At 38.7% G+C, this 19,927-nt stretch overlaps 1 protein-coding gene across 1 annotated transcript in view; it reads left to right on the top strand.

Annotated features, from left to right (window-relative positions):
* The window catches only part of UBAP2 (ubiquitin associated protein 2), a 127,085-nt gene that overhangs the window by 76,968 nt on the left and 30,190 nt on the right, over positions 1 to 19,927 (top strand). Inside the window, 5 exon segments of the mRNA XM_032860388.1 lie at positions 382 to 436; positions 2,137 to 2,240; positions 9,507 to 9,572; positions 13,213 to 13,265; positions 18,768 to 18,835. Coding sequence (XP_032716279.1) covers positions 382 to 436; positions 2,137 to 2,240; positions 9,507 to 9,572; positions 13,213 to 13,265; positions 18,768 to 18,835 — 346 coding nt within the window.

Raw genomic sequence — 19,927 nt, 5'->3', positions numbered from 1 at the left:
GCTGAGCACAGAACTGATGCGGGGCTTGATCCCACAACTCTGAGATTATTACCTGAGCGGAAACCAAGAGTAGGATGCTTAACCAACTGAGTCACTCAGGCACCCCTGAATAGTTAGTAATATAAGCTGCCTGTGTTAAGCTGCTGCATATCATGGAGTCCTATACAAGCAGAATTAAATCCCTTCTGTCCTTTAAAATCAGTAACTGTGTTTACAGTTGTGTCATTAGGGACCGGCAGATTGGGTGCACTGGGTAGGAATGTTGGTGCTGTTAGGGACAATGACAGTGGTGTTTTGGTGGGTACATAAGAGAATGAAGTTGGTAGAATTATGATTGTGTAGGACGTAAATACTATTTAACAGTACTATTTTGTTTTTAAGGATTTGGACGTGGAAGAGGGAGAGGGGCAGGAAGATTCTCAACCCAAGGCATGGGGTAAGTCTGAGCCATCCTGTATTTATAGTTATTACCCTCTCTAGTTATTACTCTCAATGTTTTTCTTCCTCTGTCCTGTACCCAGTTTATTTATCCTGGTGAGTCCGATGTTAATTCTATATTAAAAAGAGGAAATAGTGAAAAAGTGAAATAGTACAAATAAAATAGTATCACAGTGGACTTTAGAGCAGAATTTCAGTCCTTGGCTCTGTTGACATTTTAGATTTAATAATAGGTTGTTGAAGTGGTGCAGTATCCTTTACATTATAGGATGTTTAGCAACATCCCTGGCCTCTCCCTACTAGATGTCAGTAGAACCCTTCCTCAAGTTGTAATGATCAAAAAACGTCTTCCGATATTGTTAGATGTTCCTTGGGAGGGAGGTGCACAATCACCCCTAGTTGAAGACCACTGCCTAAGAGTTATGTTGATAAATCCATTAATTTTCTTTGAATGGTGAGTAAATGCAATGTTTATGTATGTAAAAGTGAAAATCTCCCCCCCCCAAGCCCCCATAGGTAGTGTAATCTGTTGTTTATTCATAATTTCTGGTTATTCTTCTCCCTTTTGCTGCTTCTAAAACTTTAGCTTCCCTTGGAATTTTAGGTAAAGTTTTTAAGCTTCTTGTAGAAGCCATCTGTATATGACAGTCAAGAAAGGAAGGGAATTGGTTCTAGCAAAACCCTTTTGTCTCTTCCCTAGCTCCAGAGCAGCTTTGGGGGAATGGGGAGGTGTTTGCTGACTTAGTGCTCTCTCTGGCCATTTCTGTTTCTTTCTTTTCTTTTTTTTTTTAAGGATTTTATTTATTTGACAGAAATCACAAGTAGGCAGAGAGGCAGGCAGAGAGAGAGAGAGGAGGAAGCAGGCTCCCCGTGGAGCAGAGAGCCCGACGTGGGGCTCGATCCCAGGACCCTGGGATCATGACCTGAGCCGAAGGCAGAGGCTTTAACCCACTGAGCTACCCAGGCGCCCCGCCATTTCTCTTTCTTGAATGAGGTCATTGTGGATGAAGGAAGGATGAATACATAGGGCGCAGAATTGCTGGAACACTTTAACATACTGTATGTGCCCAGCCCAGTCTCTTTAGACTATTTAGTAGATTTTGTGGTTTACTTTCAAAAATATTCTTCAGTGATTTTTTTTCTTTGTCAATGATAATCTCAGTAAATCTGAAAAAAATTTTAAATTGTGTTCTGAAATTTTAGAAATAGTATTAATTTGGTTTTAGTTAGACTTCTGAATCATGGGTGTTTAGAATTTTAATGGAATAAAAACCCTGAATGGAACATTTTCTTCAGATGTACTAAAAGAATCTAGCTTCTGACTTGGGAAGAAAAGACTGTTGAAGTCTGGCCTTAGTTTTTAAGAGAGCTTTTCATTAGAGCCCTTACGCTTCCTAATACAATTATGGTTGTGCTTCTCTGTTTCAGGATGCAGAGGGCAGCAGTTTAGGGGAAATAAGGGCGTCATACAAGAGTGTATGGAAGATCCCTAGTCAGTCACTGCTTTTCAGAAGATCTGCCTCCTGATGGCCAGAAGACATAGCCATAATTAAATAGGAGGAGTGTGAAGTTTCTTAAGGTGGCTTTTAGAAAGGACAGGGTATTTTTTGGATGTGGGGGAAGATGATGTATGGTTGACCTTGTGACTTTGGCAATTGTTGCATTTACCTTAATTCTTTATTTTTTTTCAAACCCAAGGACATTTAATCCTGCGGACTATTCAGATTCTCCATCTGTAGATGAGTGCGTTACAAAGCCAGTAGTTTGGGAAGCTACTCATAATGGTGCAGATGAGGGAACTGGTAAGTGTCTGTTGTCAAATGTGTTTTTAATGTTTGAGTTTTTAACATACAAAGATGTGGTCCCTGTGGAGAATGAAAAAACGGGGCTGCTGTCCTACCTCTGAGAGTATTAGCTGGTTCTTATCTCCAAAGTCTCACTTAAAAATCTCATTGACCATAAAGTATTTGGGTTTTTTTTTTCCTTCCGTACTCTGAGGGAGAGCCTTTAATCTGTGTATGTCAGTACAAAATCATACTCAAATCTCATTGTGTCAGAGATACATATAAGTTCTCAGGGAAAGACTTGTTACTGAAGAGTACCATTCATGGTGGATAGAAGTTGGCCACATAACGTAGTGGATGACAGGTAAGTTTGGGCATCAGTTGCTTTTGCAGATTTTTTTCTGTAGCCTGATGTTTTTGGATAGTTTCATTTTGGAAATTCATGGCTAAATACTTGGTTATTGGCATGTTTATTTAATAGAGCTCCTGGGATTTTTTTCATGGTAACATACATATATTAGCTCTTGGATTTATAAAAACCTGTTTTGACAATTCATGAATTCTAACCACAAATATAAAAGTATAGTTCAATAAATAATATAAAAGCAAACTTCCATGTAATACCTATCATGGTCAAAAAATAGGACTGTGCCACCACCACAGAAGCAAAGTCAGGGAACTAGAAATCAAAGATGTTATAGAGAGGATCATCAAAAGTTATAAAAATGGTAATTTGAAAAGACTAGTAAAATTGATAAGCTTACTGTGAGACTGATCAACAGAAGGAGAAGCAGCATACTTAATTGGTTATAGGAGTGATAAAAGGGATATTGATATTAATTATAATTGTAGTTATAATTGTAACATGTATTCTATATAATTTATATTTTTTATAATTACAGTAGTAATTACAATTATAATTAATATCTGATATTAAAAGATTGTAAGATACTTCATGTCAATAATTCTTGTGCTAACATTTGAAATTGCAGGTTAATCTCTCTCTTCAACACAGATGTGAAAATTTTAAGCCAAAATACTGGAAAACCATTCAGTAAGATAAAAAAGGATAATAACCTCATGACATATTAAATGTATTTTTGGTAGTCAAGTTTCTTTAACATTAAAAAAACCAGTCACCTCCTAGATACATACTCAAGGGAATGGAAGACCTAGCTTTATGTAAAAACCTTGTGTACAGATGTTTATAGAAGCATAATTCATAGCAGTCAAAAATGTCAAAACAAATGTCCTTCAGTGGGTGAATGGATGAGTAAAATGTGGTATATTATCCATGCAATGGAATGTTCATTCTACTATTAGAAGGAATGAAGTGCTGATATATACTGCAACGTGGATGAATCTTAAAGACATGCTGAGTGAAAGAAGCCAGGTGTAAAGGACCACATACTTTATATGGTGTGATTTCTTTTGTATGAAATATGCAGATCAGGCAGATAAATAGAAGTAGACTATTGGTTGCATAGGGTTGGGAATGTTTGGGAAAAATGGGGAGTGACTACTAATGAGTTCAAGATTTCTTCTTGGGAGTGATGAAAATATTCTGGAATAGATAGTCATGATTGTTGTGCAACTTGTGAATATACTAAACACTTCTCAATTGTGTACCTTGAACGAGTGGATTTTATGCTGTATGAATTATATCTCAAAAACAAAAATAAGTATTATTCATACTTTTTTTTTTTTTTAAAGATTTTATTTATTTGATGGAGGGTGATCCCAAGTAGGCAGAGAGGCAGGCAGAGAGAGGGGGAAGCAGGCTCCCTGTTGAGCAGAGAGCCTGATGTGGGACTGGATTCCAGGACCCTGAGATCATGACCTGAGCTGAAGGCAGAGGCTTAACCCACTGAGCTACCCAGGTGCCTGCTGTTCATGCTTCAACTGAGTAAAGCTAAACATTCTTATCATTTCAATAAGGAAAAGCATTTGACAAAACCCGACATCTTTTTTCTGATTTTTTAAAAAACTGGCAAATCTGGAATGCAAGGAATTTCCTTAATCAGGTAGGGGATATCTACAAAACTTACAGCAAGTGTTATGGTTAATGGTGGTGTGTTGAATATTTTTTCTCTACTGTTCCTTTTTTTTTTCTTTTTTAAACGTTTTATTTATTTGACAGAGATAACAAGAGCAGGAACATAGGCAGGGGGTGTGGGAGAGGGAGAAGCAGGCTTCCCTCCAAGCAGGGAGCCTGATGTAGGGCTCGATCCAGGACCTTGGGATCATGATGGCTAAGCCACCCAGGTGCCCCATTCTTAATGTTTCCATATGCTAGTATACTAGAGGTTGTAGTCATTGCAGTAAGGAATGAAAAAAGTCAGAAGGGTTGGAAAGAGAGGAAAAAACCTGTCACTCCTGGCAGTGATATAAAAATCTAGTTAAATATTAAAATAAGGGAATTTTTTTTTTTTTAAAGATTTATTTATTTATTTGATAGATCACAAGCAGGCAGAGAGGCAGGCAGAGAGAGAGGAGGAAGCAGGCTCCCTGCTGAGCAGAGAGCCCGATGCGGGGCTCGATCCCAGGACTCCGAGATCATGACCTGAGCCGAAGGCAGCGGCTTAACCCACTGAGCCACCCAGGTGCCCCAAGGGAATTTTTTTTTTAAAGATTTTATTTATTTATTTGACAGACTCAGCGAGAGAGGGAACACAAGCAAGGGGAGTGGGAGAGGGAGAAGCAGGCTTCCTGCTGAGCAGGGAACCCAATGCGGGGCTCGATTGAGCTGAAGGCAGATGCTAAACGACTGAGTCCACCCAGGCACCCCAAAATAAGGAAGTTTTAAAAGGTACTAGGTAGAAGTTCAGTAGATATATCTCTACAAACCATCAACAAAGAGAAAATGGAAAAAATAATGAGCCTCAAAAAACAGCAAATGCTTAGGAAGAAGTCTAATGATAAGCAGGATGATAAGATTTATACCTATGAAAATGTAAAATGTAAAATCTTATGTTTAAGATACATAATCAGAAGTTTCAAGAAGAAATAAATGGAAGGATATACCATTTTTATATATTTCAACTTTCACTGTTGTGAAATTTGGTTTTTACTGGCTCTGGTCATATTAATTCGTGGTAGTGCACCTTGTGAAAATTTTTCTTGCTAGTTTTTTAAAATGTCAGGTTTGTTGAGATATATTTCATAGGCAATAATATTTCTCCTTTTTAAAGGGTCCAAGTAGGTGAAGTCGAACAAATGCATGTACTTGTGTGACCACTCCTAAAATCAAGACCGTGTTTCTGTGCTAGCAATGAATAATTGCAAATGAGAATTAAAAAGGAAAAAAAGTATCGTTTATAGTATTACAAAACCATGAAATACTTTTATTAAATCAAAGTGTGTGCAATATTTGTATGTTGAAAATTATGCATCTTGATGAGAAATATCAAGACCTTAGAAAGGAGAGAGATACTCAGCATTTATTAACTAGATCACTCAATATATCATTAAAAAGTTATTTTTTCTCAAAGTGGTATTTGGGTGCAGTATGAATTTAATAAAAATCTTAGCAGGGGCGCCTGGGTGGCTCAGTCTGCTGGGCATCTGCCTTCGGCTCAGGTCGTGATCCCAGAGTCTTGGGATTAAGCCCCACATTAGGCTCTCTGCCCAGTGTGGAGTCTGTTTCTCTCTGCCCCTTTCCTGCTTGTGCTCTCTCTCTCTCAAATAAATAAAGTCTTTGAAAAAATCCTTGCAGGCTTTTGTAGTGTAAATGGACAACTTGATTTTAAAGTTTTTGTAGAGGAGATGCCTGAGTGGCTCAGTTGGTTAAGCCTTTGCCTTTAGCTAAGGTTATGATCCCAGGATTCTGGGATGGAGTCCTGCATCAGACTCCTTGATTAGCGTGGAGCCTGCTTCTCCTTCTGTCTGCCACTCCCCCCTGCTTATGCTCTTGCACACACATGCTCTATTCTTTCTCTTTCTCTGGCAAACAAATAAAATGTTTTTAAAAATAAAGTTTTTATAGAAAAATACAGGAACTGGTATAGCCCAAAGAATTTTGAAAAAGAATAGCAAAGCTTAGATCATACTCCTTGATTTCAAAAGTTACTTTATTTATTTGATGGTGGGGAGAGGAGCAGGGGGAGAGATAGAATCTTTTTTTGGGGTGGGGTGGGGAGATAGAATCTTCAGTAGGCTCCTTATGCAGCATGGAACCCAACATGGACTCTCTCTTATGACCCTGAAATGATGACCTGAGCCGAAACCAAGAGTTGGAAGCTCAACCCATTGAGCCACCCAGGTGCCCCTTAAAAAAAGTTAATCCAAAGCTACAATGATCTGTGGATTTGGCAAAGCATTGAGGCTGATCAATTATGTAATAGCATATCTAGAATAAACCCACAGATAGATTGCTAATTAATTGATTTAGGACAATAGTTTCAAGGCAGTTCAGTGGTATGTATTATACTGTCCTACACACACAAAAAATAACATCAAGTAGGCAATAGTTCTAAAAGTGAAACCTGAAAGGACAACTTCTGAAGAAAATACAGGGGCAAATCTCAGGTCACCTTGGGTTAGGCAAGATTTCTTACATAGGGCACAAGAAGCGCAAGTTATGAAAGAAAAACTTGGTTCTTGAGAAGAAAATAAGATGAAAGGACAAGGCATAGTTTAGGAGGAAATATTTTTAAAGCTCCCAGTTTTTATATTTTATTTTTAAGTAATCTTTCCACCCAACATGGGGTCTGAACCTGCAACACAGAGATCAAGAGTCACATGCTTTACTGACTAAGCCAGCCAGGCACCTCCAAACCCCCATTTGAAAAGGGATTTGTACACAGAATATATAAAGAATTTTTTCTTTTTTAAGATTTTATTTATTTATTTGACAGAGATCACAAGTAAGCAGAGAGGCAGGCAGAGAGAGAGGGGGAAGCAGGCTCCCCGCTGAGCAGAGAGCCCGATTCGGGGCTCGATCCCAGGACCCTGGGATCATGACCTGAGCCGAAGGCAGAGGCTAACCCACTGAGCCACCCAGGCGCCCTATATAAAGAATTCTTAAAACTCATAAGAAAACAAGCAGCCCGATAAAATAAATGAGCAATTAAAAATGAACAAAAAATGAAAAAGTTGTGGAAATGGATAGTGGTGTTGGTTTGTATAACATTGTGAATATACTTAATGGTAATGAGTTCTACTAAGAAGGGTTAATGTGGTAAGGTTTTTTGGTGGGGGGAATGTGTATTTTAAGGTTTTTTTTTTTTTTTTTTTAAGATTTTTCTTTATTTATTTGACAGAGATCACAAGTAGGCAGAAAGGCAGGCAGAGAGAGAGAGGAGGAAGCAGGCTCCCCCGTGGAGCAGAGAGCCCGATGTGGGGCTCAATCCCAGAACCCTGGGATCACGACCTGAACCAAAGGTGGAGGCTTTTTTTTTTTAAGATTTTTGTTTATTTATTTGACAGACAGAGATCACAAGTAGGCAGGGAGGCAGGCAGAGAGAGAGATGGGGGAAGCAGGCTCTCCGCGGAGCAGAGAGCCCGATGCGGGGCTCGATCCCATGACCCTGAGATCATGACCTGAGCCAAAGGCAGAGGCTTTAACCCATTGAGCCACCCAGGCGCCCTTTAAGTGTATTTTACCCAAATAAAAAGATGACCTAGAATCATACACACACTTTGTATCTATGCCAGTTTTTGTTTTGTTTTGTTTTAATTTATTTGACAGAGAGAGCACAAGCAGGTGGAACAGTAGGCAGAGGGAGAAACAGATTCCCTGCTGAGCAGGGATCCTGACATGGGGCTCTGTCCTAGGACCCTGGGATCATGACCTGAGCCGAAGGCAGATGCTTAACCTACTGAGCCATCCAGGTGCCCCTGTGCTGTTTTTGGTTTTTTTTTTTTTAATTGTTGTTGTGCTATTAATTATGGGGCATGTAATCATTAGGTTGATGGATAACTTCTAGTGAATCTGTAGTTATTTTAAAATAAAAAGTTATTGAAAAAATGAGCAAAAAGTTTGAACAGATACTTCAGAGAGGAAGATTAAAATGTGCTCATTGTCATTGGTTGTAGGAGAAATCAAATCAAAACATAATAGGTGGCCACTTTTCATTAATAAAAATGGCTTTAGAGGTGTGCCTGACTGGCTCAATCAGTAGAACATGCGAACATGTTGAAGTTATAGGTTCATGCCTTATGTTTGGTGTAGAGGTTACTTTAAAAAAAAAAAAAATCTAGGGGCACCTGGGTGGCTCATTAGGTTACGTGGCTACCTTCAGCTCAGGTCAGGATCCCAGGGTCCTGGGATGGAGCCCTGGGATTGGGCCTCCTGTTTGGGGAGCCTGTTTCTCCCTCTTCCTCTGCCTGTTGCTCTGCCTGCTTGTTTTCTCTTTCTCTCCCTCTCTCTGTCAAATAAATAGTCTTTTAAAAAAAAATCTAAAACAATAAATGGCTATGGAAGGAAACTGATGCTTCCAGGTGTTAGTGAAGGTGGCAGAATAACTGGAGCTCATACATTCCTGGTATAAAAGCATACATTCACAATAGTCTTATAGTCCCAACCCTTGTATTTTATTGAAGAGGAATGAAAAATAGCCACAGGTGTAAAGTAGCTTTCTTCATAACCTTTACTGATTTTGAAATCAGGTGTTAAAACAATGTTGAATTAGTTGATTAACTGTTAACTTTTCTTTTTTCTCATTCTGTTTCCTGTTCTTTTCCCTTTTGTCTTGTCTCTATCTCTTCCTCTCCCTTCCCCTCATTCTCATTTAGGGTAGCTGATTCCTTGCTAAAAAATAAGCAAATGTGTTTAATGCAGAATACAGGATTCTGTTGATAGAGCCTGGCTGTTTCTCTAGGGGCATTATGGAGTGGCATTGTCTTGTTGGAAACAGAGTTCTAAGTCTGGCTCTCAGCCATAATTATAGGCTCAGAAACCTGACTTTTGCCAGGATAATAGATCTATTCCTTAGCTTAGACCTCCATTAACCAAAATAGACTGAAGGGTAGTCAGAATGCTAGTTTATTAAATGTAAACATACTAAGTATAACTTGCTAAACATTGGAATGCTCTTGACAAGTGGGAAGGGAGTTTGATGAACAAGGGTAGTTGATGCAATTGAATGTTCAAAGGCCATCTGGCTAATAGGATTTATACTTGAGTCACAGGGCCTGTAACTTCATGGATTGCAGGAAGTTTTCTTCTCTGATGCACAGTATGGACTTAACTTTGATGCTTGGCTTTATCTAAGTTGCTGACCAGTTTCTCTTTTGATGAATACCTTTATTAATATGTTAAGACCTTCCCTTGTACATTTGCAGAACTGGCATCAGATGTTCATAATGTAGCTCAGGATCTGCCAAACAAAAATTCTTACGGACTCAAAGGTATGGTTGTTTAAATTAAAAAATTTCCCTGAGTTATGAAACTTCTGAAAAGGAGGGGCTTAGCTGGCTTAGTCCATAGGGCCTGTGACTTTTGATTTTGGGGTCGGCTGTAAGCCGCATGTTGGGCACAGAGCTTACTTTAAAAAAAATCTTGTAAAATGCATATGATATCTTCCATTTTAATCAAGGCTAGCTAAGAAAATTTCATCACGTGAATAATTGTAAAAACTATTTTTACAACTACTTGATTAAATACCAACTTTTGATTATAGAAGTGTTTTACAGATTGGCCATCAGGACACCATAGGTCTTTGACTCATTGTTATCCTTTCTCCTATGTCGCTTCCTTATATGTGCTTTTGATAGTTGGGTTGAACCTAATGCATGCACCTCAAATTTATTGTTAAAAGCTGAAAATAAATAACGTTCCTGATGTTTTCCTGTAGTTTGAGGTATAGGTTTATAGGTCTCTAATGGGGACAAAAGTTTCAGTGTAAAATTCTACTATTTTACAGTAGGATTAGGGCTAGAACTTAAATTCATCTATATGTAATGTTCTCGGAATTTTTATACTATGTATTTAGAGTGGGTACTGCAGCATTTGGCCCTGATTCTGATAAGGGGCTATGCCCTGTGTTGCCTGACATAAGCACTTTACCATGTTGTGCTTCTGCTTGTGACTACATACATGGTCTTCTGCCATTTATTAAATGTACTCAGGTTCTGATGGTATTCTCTATGTCAAATTTGTGTTTTAATTGTTTTCAAAATACCCCTATCTCTTAAGTGTTAGGCCAGTCTCTTTACATCATGTATATGAAAGTGTGCTTTAACTTAATACTACTGAGTACATATAAAAATTATCACAATAGTAAATTTTATGAGTATTTTACCACAACTTAAAAATTTTTTGAAAAAATACGTTGTAAACTTTAGGATACTTTAATATTTTATGTAGAGGGCTTTTTAATTCTTCATCGTTATTTTTCTCCTTTGGAGTATCCCTTCTTTATATATCTTTCTAGCTATTTCCCAACTTCGAAGATTTTTCCCCCCAAGATTTTATTTTTATTTATTTTTAAGATTTTATTGTTTTATTTGACAGAGTGAGTGAAAGAGAGAGAGAGCAAGCACAAGGAATGGTAGGCAGGGGAGAAGCAGGCTCCCTGATGAGCAAGGAGCCTGATGTGGGGCTTGATCCCAGGACTCTGGGACCATGACCTGAGTTGAAGGCAGCCAATTAACCAAATGAACCACCCAGGTGCCCCTAAGATTTTATTTTTAAGTAATCTCTATACCCAGGGTGGGGCTTGAACTTACAACCCCAAGATCTAGAGTCCCATGATCTACTAACTGAGATAGCTAGGTGCCCCTGTTTTCTGTTTCTTGCTTAGGATGTTCCTAGAACTGCTCAGGTTGAGCCTCAGCTTTTCATAAAATTTATTAATCTTTAGAATACTGTTTCCTATGATGAATTTGACAGCATGATCATATAGTAGTTTGGATGAAGGTGGCATCAAGAACACTGTGTACTGGCCATCCTTTAAATTAATTGTGTCCTTTTAAAACTGTACATTTACTTAGAGAAGTCTCGAGGTATTCAAAGATTGGAGATTACCTAGAAGAAAGGCACATTGTAGAAGGAATATAAGAATGGAGAATAGGTAGATGGCTTGCCTTAGATTTATTTAGCTTTGTGTACCGGGAGATCTCTACGAAGCCTGTGCAGAGGTCTTAGAGAACAAGTTTTCAGTACTGATTTCTGACGGGGACTAATTGCACCTTTTGTTTTTTCACTTAAACTATAACTTTTTTCTAGTTTAAAAAAATATTTTAATGCAGCAAGATGTTTTGAGACCATGTAAATTCATATTTGTTTCATGATATTTATGGAGAAATTATGGAAATCATTAAAAGGTATGATGAATGAACCAGTACAAAGGATCAGATTGTCAGTTCAGATCTTTCTCTCTGAATCTTTACAGATATTTCAAGGATACATGCAGTTGAGAGGCACAGAAGAACAATGAGTACCTGTATCCACATTCTTCCTTCCTATAATATATATGCCCTATGATCCACAATAATAGATGAAGTCTGTCAGTGAGGTGTGTAGGTTTCTCACAACAGTGAATATTTTCAGGTTTGAAAAATCTTCCATGAAGTAGCGTATCTTAGGTTATATTTTATAGGGAGCCATATTGCATACATTCATCAATTCTATGTTTGCCATAACCAGTCCTAAACTAGGGAAATCCAGTCAGAAGCATTCCAATGAGAAGGACTCTTTTCCTAGGTAATAACCATTTGTTTATGAGGCAGTTGGTTATTAGGTTATTGACTTCATTCCAAGGAGATTAGCTCTGGTTACCTGCCTTTTTTTCTCAAGAGTGTTTCCTTTCTTCTCTTCCCTTTGTCCTCTCCAAACACAGACCTCATTATAGGTCAGATGCTCGGCTCATTTCTTCCGGTTGGAAGGAATGAAAGCATCCACAGTGTTCCTGGTTGTAGTTATAGTTGATATCTTAGTATATTTTCTTTTAAAAACCATTTTCTCGGGACGCCTGGGTGGCTCAGTTGGTTAAGCTGCTGCCTTCGGCTCAGGTCATGATCCCAGGGTCCTGTGATCGAGTCCCACATCAGTCTCCTTGCTCAGCGGGGAGACTGCTTCTCTCTCTGCCTCTGCCTGCTTGTGCGCTCTGGCTCGCTCACTCTCTCTCTGACAAATAAATAAAATCTTAAAACAATTTTTTTTCTCTGGGTGTGTATTTGCATGTGTAGTTAAAAATAATGGACCTGTACTTACATAGGATCTCTGAATACTAAAGTCAGTATTTCTGGACACAAATACACAAATGCTTTTATTTTTTATCTTTTAAAAAATTTTTAAAAGGGATTTTATTAATTTGAGAGTGAGCGAGAGAGCGAGCGAGGAGGAGCAGAGGAAGGGACAGAGAGGGAGGGAGAAGCAGTGTCTCGCTGAAGAGAGAGCCTGACTTGGGGCTTGATCTCAGAATTCCCATCTGGGATCATGACCCAAGCCTAAGGCAGATGCTTAACCGACTGAGCCACCCAGGTGCCCCCACAAATGCTTTTTCTTTTTAAAATGCTTAATAATTTGATAGCTGTTCTGTAACAGTTGTTTGAGTAGATCGTCTGTACCCGGTCAGGAGTTACAGCACTGTACTTCATGTCAGCAGGACTGACTTTTCGGAAATCATAGAATGGAACAAATATCTTAGAAAAAGGAGGTGTCTATGCATTCGGTAATCTACATGAACTTAGGGTCCAAGGCAGACCAGCTTCATAATTAACTTTGTTCTGTTTTAAATTTTATATATCAGAAGGATCTCATTGTATTTGTGCTGTGTTCGTACTTCCTGCTCATGGCAGAATTGCTTGAATATGATCTACACTGATGCAAAATAAGTTTGAGAAACTGATTTGAGTTCATGTGCATAGTAGCTGGCTAAGTTGGTATTTGACAGCATGACCTTTTATTGAGAATAGCTTCATATTTCTTGGATTGTAAACTAAATTCATGAGATACGTGACACAACTTGTGCAGTATACAACCAAGAATTATTTGGAGTAGGATAGTAGTTGGCTTTGTGATGTAAACTGTGGTTACTGTCAACAGGAACCTGGAAGAATTCTGTGGAAGAGTGGACAACAGACGACTGGACTGAAGATGTAAGTATTTAGCATCAGATTAGATTTGTCTTCCTTTTGGTTTCTGATAGGGGCATGCATTCCTTGAACAAAGCTGGAGACATATTGTAGTTGTTCATGGTTCCTTTTCGGATGTCTGTGATTATCATGTTTTTTTAGCAAATGCTTCTCAGAAGGAAGTTGGGGTTTTGAGATTTTTAAGAAACTTGGTTTTAAAGCATCTACTTCGGAGCACCTGGGTGGCTCTGCTGTTAAGCTGCTGACTTTGGCTTAGCTCATGATCTCAGGGTCCTGGGTTCAAGCCCCACATCGGGTGCCCTGCTCCATGGGAGGCATGCTTCTCCCTCTCTCATTCCCCTTTTTGTGTTCCCTCTCTTGCTGTGTCTCTGTCAAATTAAAAAAAAAAAAACAAAACTAAGGCACCCACTTAAAAATAACCAGTAGTAAAACAAATTGAAATCATTTTTTCGCTTATTTTCTGTTTTGTTTGTTCTTTTTTAAAAGTTTTAAATTAAAAAAAATTTTTTTTAAATGTTTTATGATTTTATTTATCTGAGAGTGAGAGAAAGTGCTCAAGCAGGGTGAGGGACAGAGGGAGAGGGAGAAGCAGGGTCCCTGCTGAACAGGGAGCCAGATGTGGGACTTGATCCCAGGACCCTGAGATCATGACCTGAGCCAAAGTCAGATGCTTAACCACCTGAGCCACCCAGGCATCCCTGTTTGTTCTGATAATCAACTGATGGTGTTGCCCTGACCTTTTATTTCTTATAGTGTTTTTATTAATGGAGATGGTGTTTGGGTCACAGCTGAAATTAACCTGAATAAGTGATTCTGGTTTAGGCCCCAACCCCTTCTTCTTAAAACTAGACTCTTCTTATATTTGTTTATTCCATAGACATTTTTTAGTGTACTACTTTAGTTCTAGTAGTGTTGATCTGTAACTCTGGGCCCAGCATAAGATATTCTTTGATTAAAAAAGAATTTAACTGGGACGCCTGGGTGGCTCAGTTGGTTAAGCAGCTGCCTTCGGCTCAGGTCATGATCCCAGCATCCTGGGATCGAGTCCCACATCGGGCTCCTTGCTCTGCGGGGAGCCTGCTTCTCCCTCTGCCTCTGCCTGCCATTCTGTCTGCCTGTGCTCGCTCGCTCGCTCTCTCTCATAAATAAATAAAATCTTTAAAAAAAAAAAAAGAATTAAGAAAATGTAACTGAACAAGTAGCCCTATATTTTATATATTTTATACCAATTTTCTGTTTGACTCTCAAGCTCCAAAACAGGTGTATGTACATCATAGAGAGCAAACATTGTTGGGTGAGAATAAAGAGGTTATAAGTGTTGACCTTTATTTATTTAAATAATGGGTTTTAAACTTATTAGTTTTTAAGTAATTTATGCATCCAGTATGAGGCTCAAACTCACGAACCCAAGACCTAAGAGTTGCATATTCTACCGACTAAGCCAGCCAGGTGCCCCCAATATTGACCTTTAATATCACATAAAAGACCCAGACTTTGAAAATTTTTTTCCCGAGAAAAATTTCCTGCCCCCCCCCCCACCGTTTTAACAAGTATATTTTTATTTATTATTTTATTTTATTTTTTTTTAAAGATTTTATTTATTTATTTGTCAGGGACAGAGGGAGAGAGAGCAAGCAAGCACAGGCAGACAGAAAGGCAGGCAGAGGCAGAGGGAGAAGCAGGTTACCTGCCGAGCAAGGAGCCCGATGTGGGACTCGATCCCAGGACACTGGGATCATGACCTGAGCCAAAGGCAGCCGCTTAACCAACTGAGCCACCCAGGCGTCCCTATTTATTATTTTATAAGAATATATATACTTTGAAGATTTTGAGTTTGAGCGACAGCACAAACGGAGAGGGACAGAGGGAGAGAGACAGTCAAACAGGACCGTGAATTTATGACCTGAGCCAAAGTCAATGCTTAATAGACTCAGACACCTGGGCACCCCTATAAGTACATTCTTAAAGAAATGACCTACAGTTTGCCACTCCTTTTCTGCTGCAAAGCAGTATTGTGTCTGGTTTGTTAGTGAGCAGACTGGGTTGAGTATGAGGAAGCAAGACAATAGAGGTGCTCATTTGATTGAGATTTAAGGTATGTATTCACTTCTGCCATATATTAACCATAAATCTTCGGGGTATGATGTCATCAGGCTCTGTAGTACTGGTAATACGAGGATGATGGACTAGGTGGGTGCTTACTTGAATCAGTGGAGGGATGGGTACCAGTGACGAAGGAAGATAGAGTGAGCAGCTGTGGGAACTTCATCTTACTTGAAACCGAGCTGTTCAACTTTTCAATGTTTTTGTAACTAGAATTTTTGCCAAGTGTTTGGGAGGAAGAAATATTTTCAGTGCTAGAAGCTTTAGATGTTTTTGGCTCCTGTCTGGGTCAGCTGGCAGGTTAGAAGATGAGCAGGGGATCAGAATGCAAAAGGCCATGGGGTGCCTGGGTGCTGAGTTGGTTAAGCGGCTGCGTTTGACTCAGGTCAAGATCCTAGCATCCTAGGAATGAACAGCTCATTGGGCTCCCTGCTCAGCGGGAGTCTACCTTTCCCTCCCCCTCCCCTGTGCTCTCCTCTCTCTCCCTCTCAAATAAATAAAAATAGGGGTGCCTGGGTGGCTCAGTGGGTTAAAGCCTCTGCCTTCGGCTCAGGTCGTGATCCCAGAGTCCTGGGATCGAGCCCTGCATCGGGCTCTCTGCTCAGCGGGGAGCCTGCTTCCTCCTCTCTCTGCCTGCCTCTCTGCCTACTTGTGATCTCTCTCTGTCAAATAAATAAATAAAATCTTTAATAAATAAATAAAATCTTAAAAAGAAAGAAAAAGGCCTGTGTTCAAATTCTGACTGAGCTGACCTGTTGACTTTAAGTGATGCATCTTTCCTTATTGAGCCTTCTCTTTTCCACCCAGTGTAATGACTATCATAACAGTTGTCCTGTCTGACTTTCGATGAGTTGTTCTGTGGGTTAGATGAGGTCTTTCAGTGAACGTTAACAGGCAGTTCAAATGTACACACATAGAGATTAATATTCTTCTGGAGAGCCCATATTAGGCACAGTATAATTTGTAATTAGTGATAAGAATTAGCATAGGAAATTTGGATGTTTTTCTCAAAGTATCCAAAAATTTAAAACTTTCCTGATATAAAATAATGGTGATTGAAACATGAGTAATCTAAGGCACAAATAGAAAATTCCATGTAGAACTTAGAACAATAACTGTTGGAGTGCCTGGGGGCTCAGTCTGAATTAAGGGTCCCAACTCTTGTTTTCAGCTCAGGTCATGATCTCAGGGTGGTGAGGTCAGGCTCCAGGTTGGGCTCCACATTCAGCAGGTGTCTGCTTGAGATTCTCCCTCCCTGCCACACTCACTTTCTCTCTTTTGAATAAATAAGTAAATCTCTTAAGAAAAAACCAAAACAACAATACCTATTTCTTCCCTACTCCTTTTTTTCCCCTTTAAGTAATTTCTGCATTTAGCATAGGGCTTGAACCTGCAAACCCAAGATCAAAGAGTTGCATGCTCTACTGATGGAGCCAGCCAGGTTGCAGCCACTTGAAATAATTTTTATGTATTTTCTTTTGATTTTTTTTTTCTTTTCACAAATTCTAAAATACGGCTTGTGTCTTTTGAAATCTGAGATTGCTTACTTTTTACATACTTTTTAAAAAAGATTTTTTTTTTTTAAGATTTTTTTTATTTGGCAGAGAGAGATCACAAGTAGGCAGAGAGAGAGATGGGAGGAAGCAGGCTTCCTGCGGAGCAGAGAGCCCGACACGGGGCTCGATCCCAGGACCGTGGGATCATGACCTGAGCTGAAGGCAGAGGCTTTAACCCACTGAGCCACCCAGGCGCCCCAAAAAGATTTTATTTTTAGGTAGCTTCTGCACCCATCATGAGGCTTGAATCAAGAATCATATGCTTTACTGACTGAGCCAGTAGTTGCCCCTCTCCTTTTTTTTAGAAAATAGAGAAGGAGGAAACTAATTTTCTGTATTCTCCCAAGGTTAAATAGGATGTCAGTGGTTAATGTGGTTCTCATTTGCTTTGAACTGTTCACTATTTTTGTGGCTTTGCTTTCCACAGTTACTCCTTTATTGCTTTTCTCTGTGTCTTATAGAATCTTATGTATTAAATAGTGTTAAGGCAAAAATGAATTCCTTGGGGGTTCTTTAAGATCCCACCTTGGAACAGGTGCAGTGTAACTCCTATTCAGCACTTTTTATTTTAATTTATTTATGTTTAAGATTTTGTTTATTTATTTGACAGAGCATAAGTAGGCAGAGAGGCAGGCAAAGGGAGAGGGAGAAACAGGCTCTCCACGAAGCAGGGAGCCTGACTTGGGGCTCAGTCCTGGGACCCTGGGATCATGACCTGAGTCAAAGGCAGCCAGTTAACCGACTGAGCCACCCAGGTGCCCCTTTTATTTGCTTTTTATAGAAAACGAACACCTACTGTCTACTCTGCCCCTGCCAGAATATTAACATGTGAGGCAACCTGATTTTTATACAGTGTTTCAGAGTTCTAAGACTGTTAGAGTTGATAAGTATTACAGCAGTCTTTGAAAGATTTTCTGCAGTTTCTCACATAATCTCCTTAGGTCATCATTTTTCAGCCTTTGAAAGCTCACACTTTGAAAACGTGAAAAGAGCCTACCTTTCAATAATGTGAGTTGAAGTTACAAAAAATTTTATCCTGGGGGCCTTAAAACTTAAAAGGGCATTTAGACAATATGTACAAATCTAAAATAATTGTATTCACTGAAGAAAGCCAGACCAAAAAAACCCTGCATATTTTAAAATTCCACTTAAAATTCTAGAAATTACAACACTCATCTGTGGTGACAGAAAACACATTGGTGGTTGCTAAGGTAAATAGTAGGAGGGATTGCTTACATAGGGACAGGAGCAAACTTTTGGGGTAATATGTTCATTGTCTTGATTTTGTGATGATTTCATGGGCATATTCATATGACAAAAAGGTTATTCGGTTTGAGCATTAGCAGATTATTGGATGTGGTATAACCTCAACAGGGTTGTTTCTATATAAAAATGGAAACCTATGACTTAATAAAAAAAAAGAAATACAGATTTACTAATAACGAAAATACTAAAACCGTCTGTTTTGGGGGAAAGAAAATGTCAGGGTTTTTTTGCCTTTCCAACGTTGGGCATTTGTGGTGGTTTTATTTTGTGTATGTCGTTTTGTATAATGTCATTTTGTATTCTCATTTTGTGTAATGTCAAATAGAACCCTGGTCTCACTTAACTTCATTCTTTCCCTGATGTGAAATCCTTTTTATGGGTTTGCCAATCTAAAATTACCTTCACCTGAAGAATATTACTTGTCATCATCACTTAATGTATTTTCTTTCTTTTAGACTACTTTTTGGGTGAAGTGTAATAAGAGTACTATTGACGGAAAATTGTCAGAAATTTGATACATTTTTAGTTTCATGTTCTATAAAATAAAAGCAAAGTCTTTTTTTTATTACTTTCCAAACAGCTTTCTGAAACAAAGGTCTTCACAGCCTCAGCTGTTCCAGCAGAGAATCATGTCACACCTGGGCAAAGGTAAACAATTTTTGTCACCTTTTGTCTGTTATTCAAAGCATAATTTAAATTTCTTGCTCAGGAAATTTGTTTTGGGTCTTACTAGGTCTCTTTTTTTTTCTTTCCTGGAATCTCTAAGTTGTTAACTTTTTCCTTCTAAGATTTTGTTTTATCCCTTAACCTTCCTTGTGAGCTGACAGAGCCTCTATCATTTTCTAATTTATTGTATTCTCTGATGAATTAAAATAGCGATTATGTTTGTGACTTGTCATCATTTGTGATAATTATGTTAAGCCTGTTTTATTTAACTTAAATTATTTTTAAAGACCTTTTTATTTTTTTAAGTAATTTCTACCCAACATGGGGCTCAAACTCAAAACCCTAAGATTGATAGTTGCATGCTCCACTGGCTTAATAATGTTAAGCTTATTTGATAATATTAAACTTATTTAATGGTTCTTTTTTATTTTTGTAAATATATGGTTTTTTAAAAAATTAACATATAATGTATTATATGTTTCAGGGGTTACAGGTCTGTGATTCATCAGTCTTACTCAATTCACAGTGCTCACCATATAGCACATACCCTCCCCAATATCCCTCACCTAGCCACCCCATTCCTCCCCCCACCCGTGCCCCCCCCCCCCCCCCCCCCCCCCCCCCTTCCTGAGATTAAGAGTCTCCCTCGCTGGTTTCATCTTTTTTCATTTTTCCCTCCCTTCCCCTGTGATCCTCTGTCTTGTTTCTCAAATTCCTCATATCAGTGAGATCATATAATAATTGTCTTTCTCTGATTGACTTACTTCACTTAATATAATACAGTATATTATTTTTTGACAGATGAACCTAATACAAAATATCCTTTGGTTTCTATGTATAATACCATTTATTTAGATCTTCTGAGGCTAATACAAACTTCTCATTTTATATGGGCTCTACTAGTTTTAATCTAGTCTCCTAGATTACAGAAAAAGGAGTTTTCAGAAAAATAGAAACATTAGAATGTGCAGAAATGAATTTTTTTTTTTTAAGACTTTATTAGAGAGAGAGAGAATAAGTGAGAGAGAGCATGAGAGGAGAGAGGTCAGCAGGAGAAGCAGACTCCCTGCCAGG

This window comes from Lontra canadensis, unplaced genomic scaffold (assembly GCF_010015895.1).
Source record: "Lontra canadensis isolate GAN:19392208 unplaced genomic scaffold, GSC_riverotter_1.0 scaffold19, whole genome shotgun sequence".
In the NCBI taxonomy this organism is placed as follows: domain Eukaryota; kingdom Metazoa; phylum Chordata; class Mammalia; order Carnivora; family Mustelidae; genus Lontra; species Lontra canadensis.
Note: the sequence above shows the minus strand (reverse complement) of the source record. Positions and strands in the feature narration are given on the sequence as shown.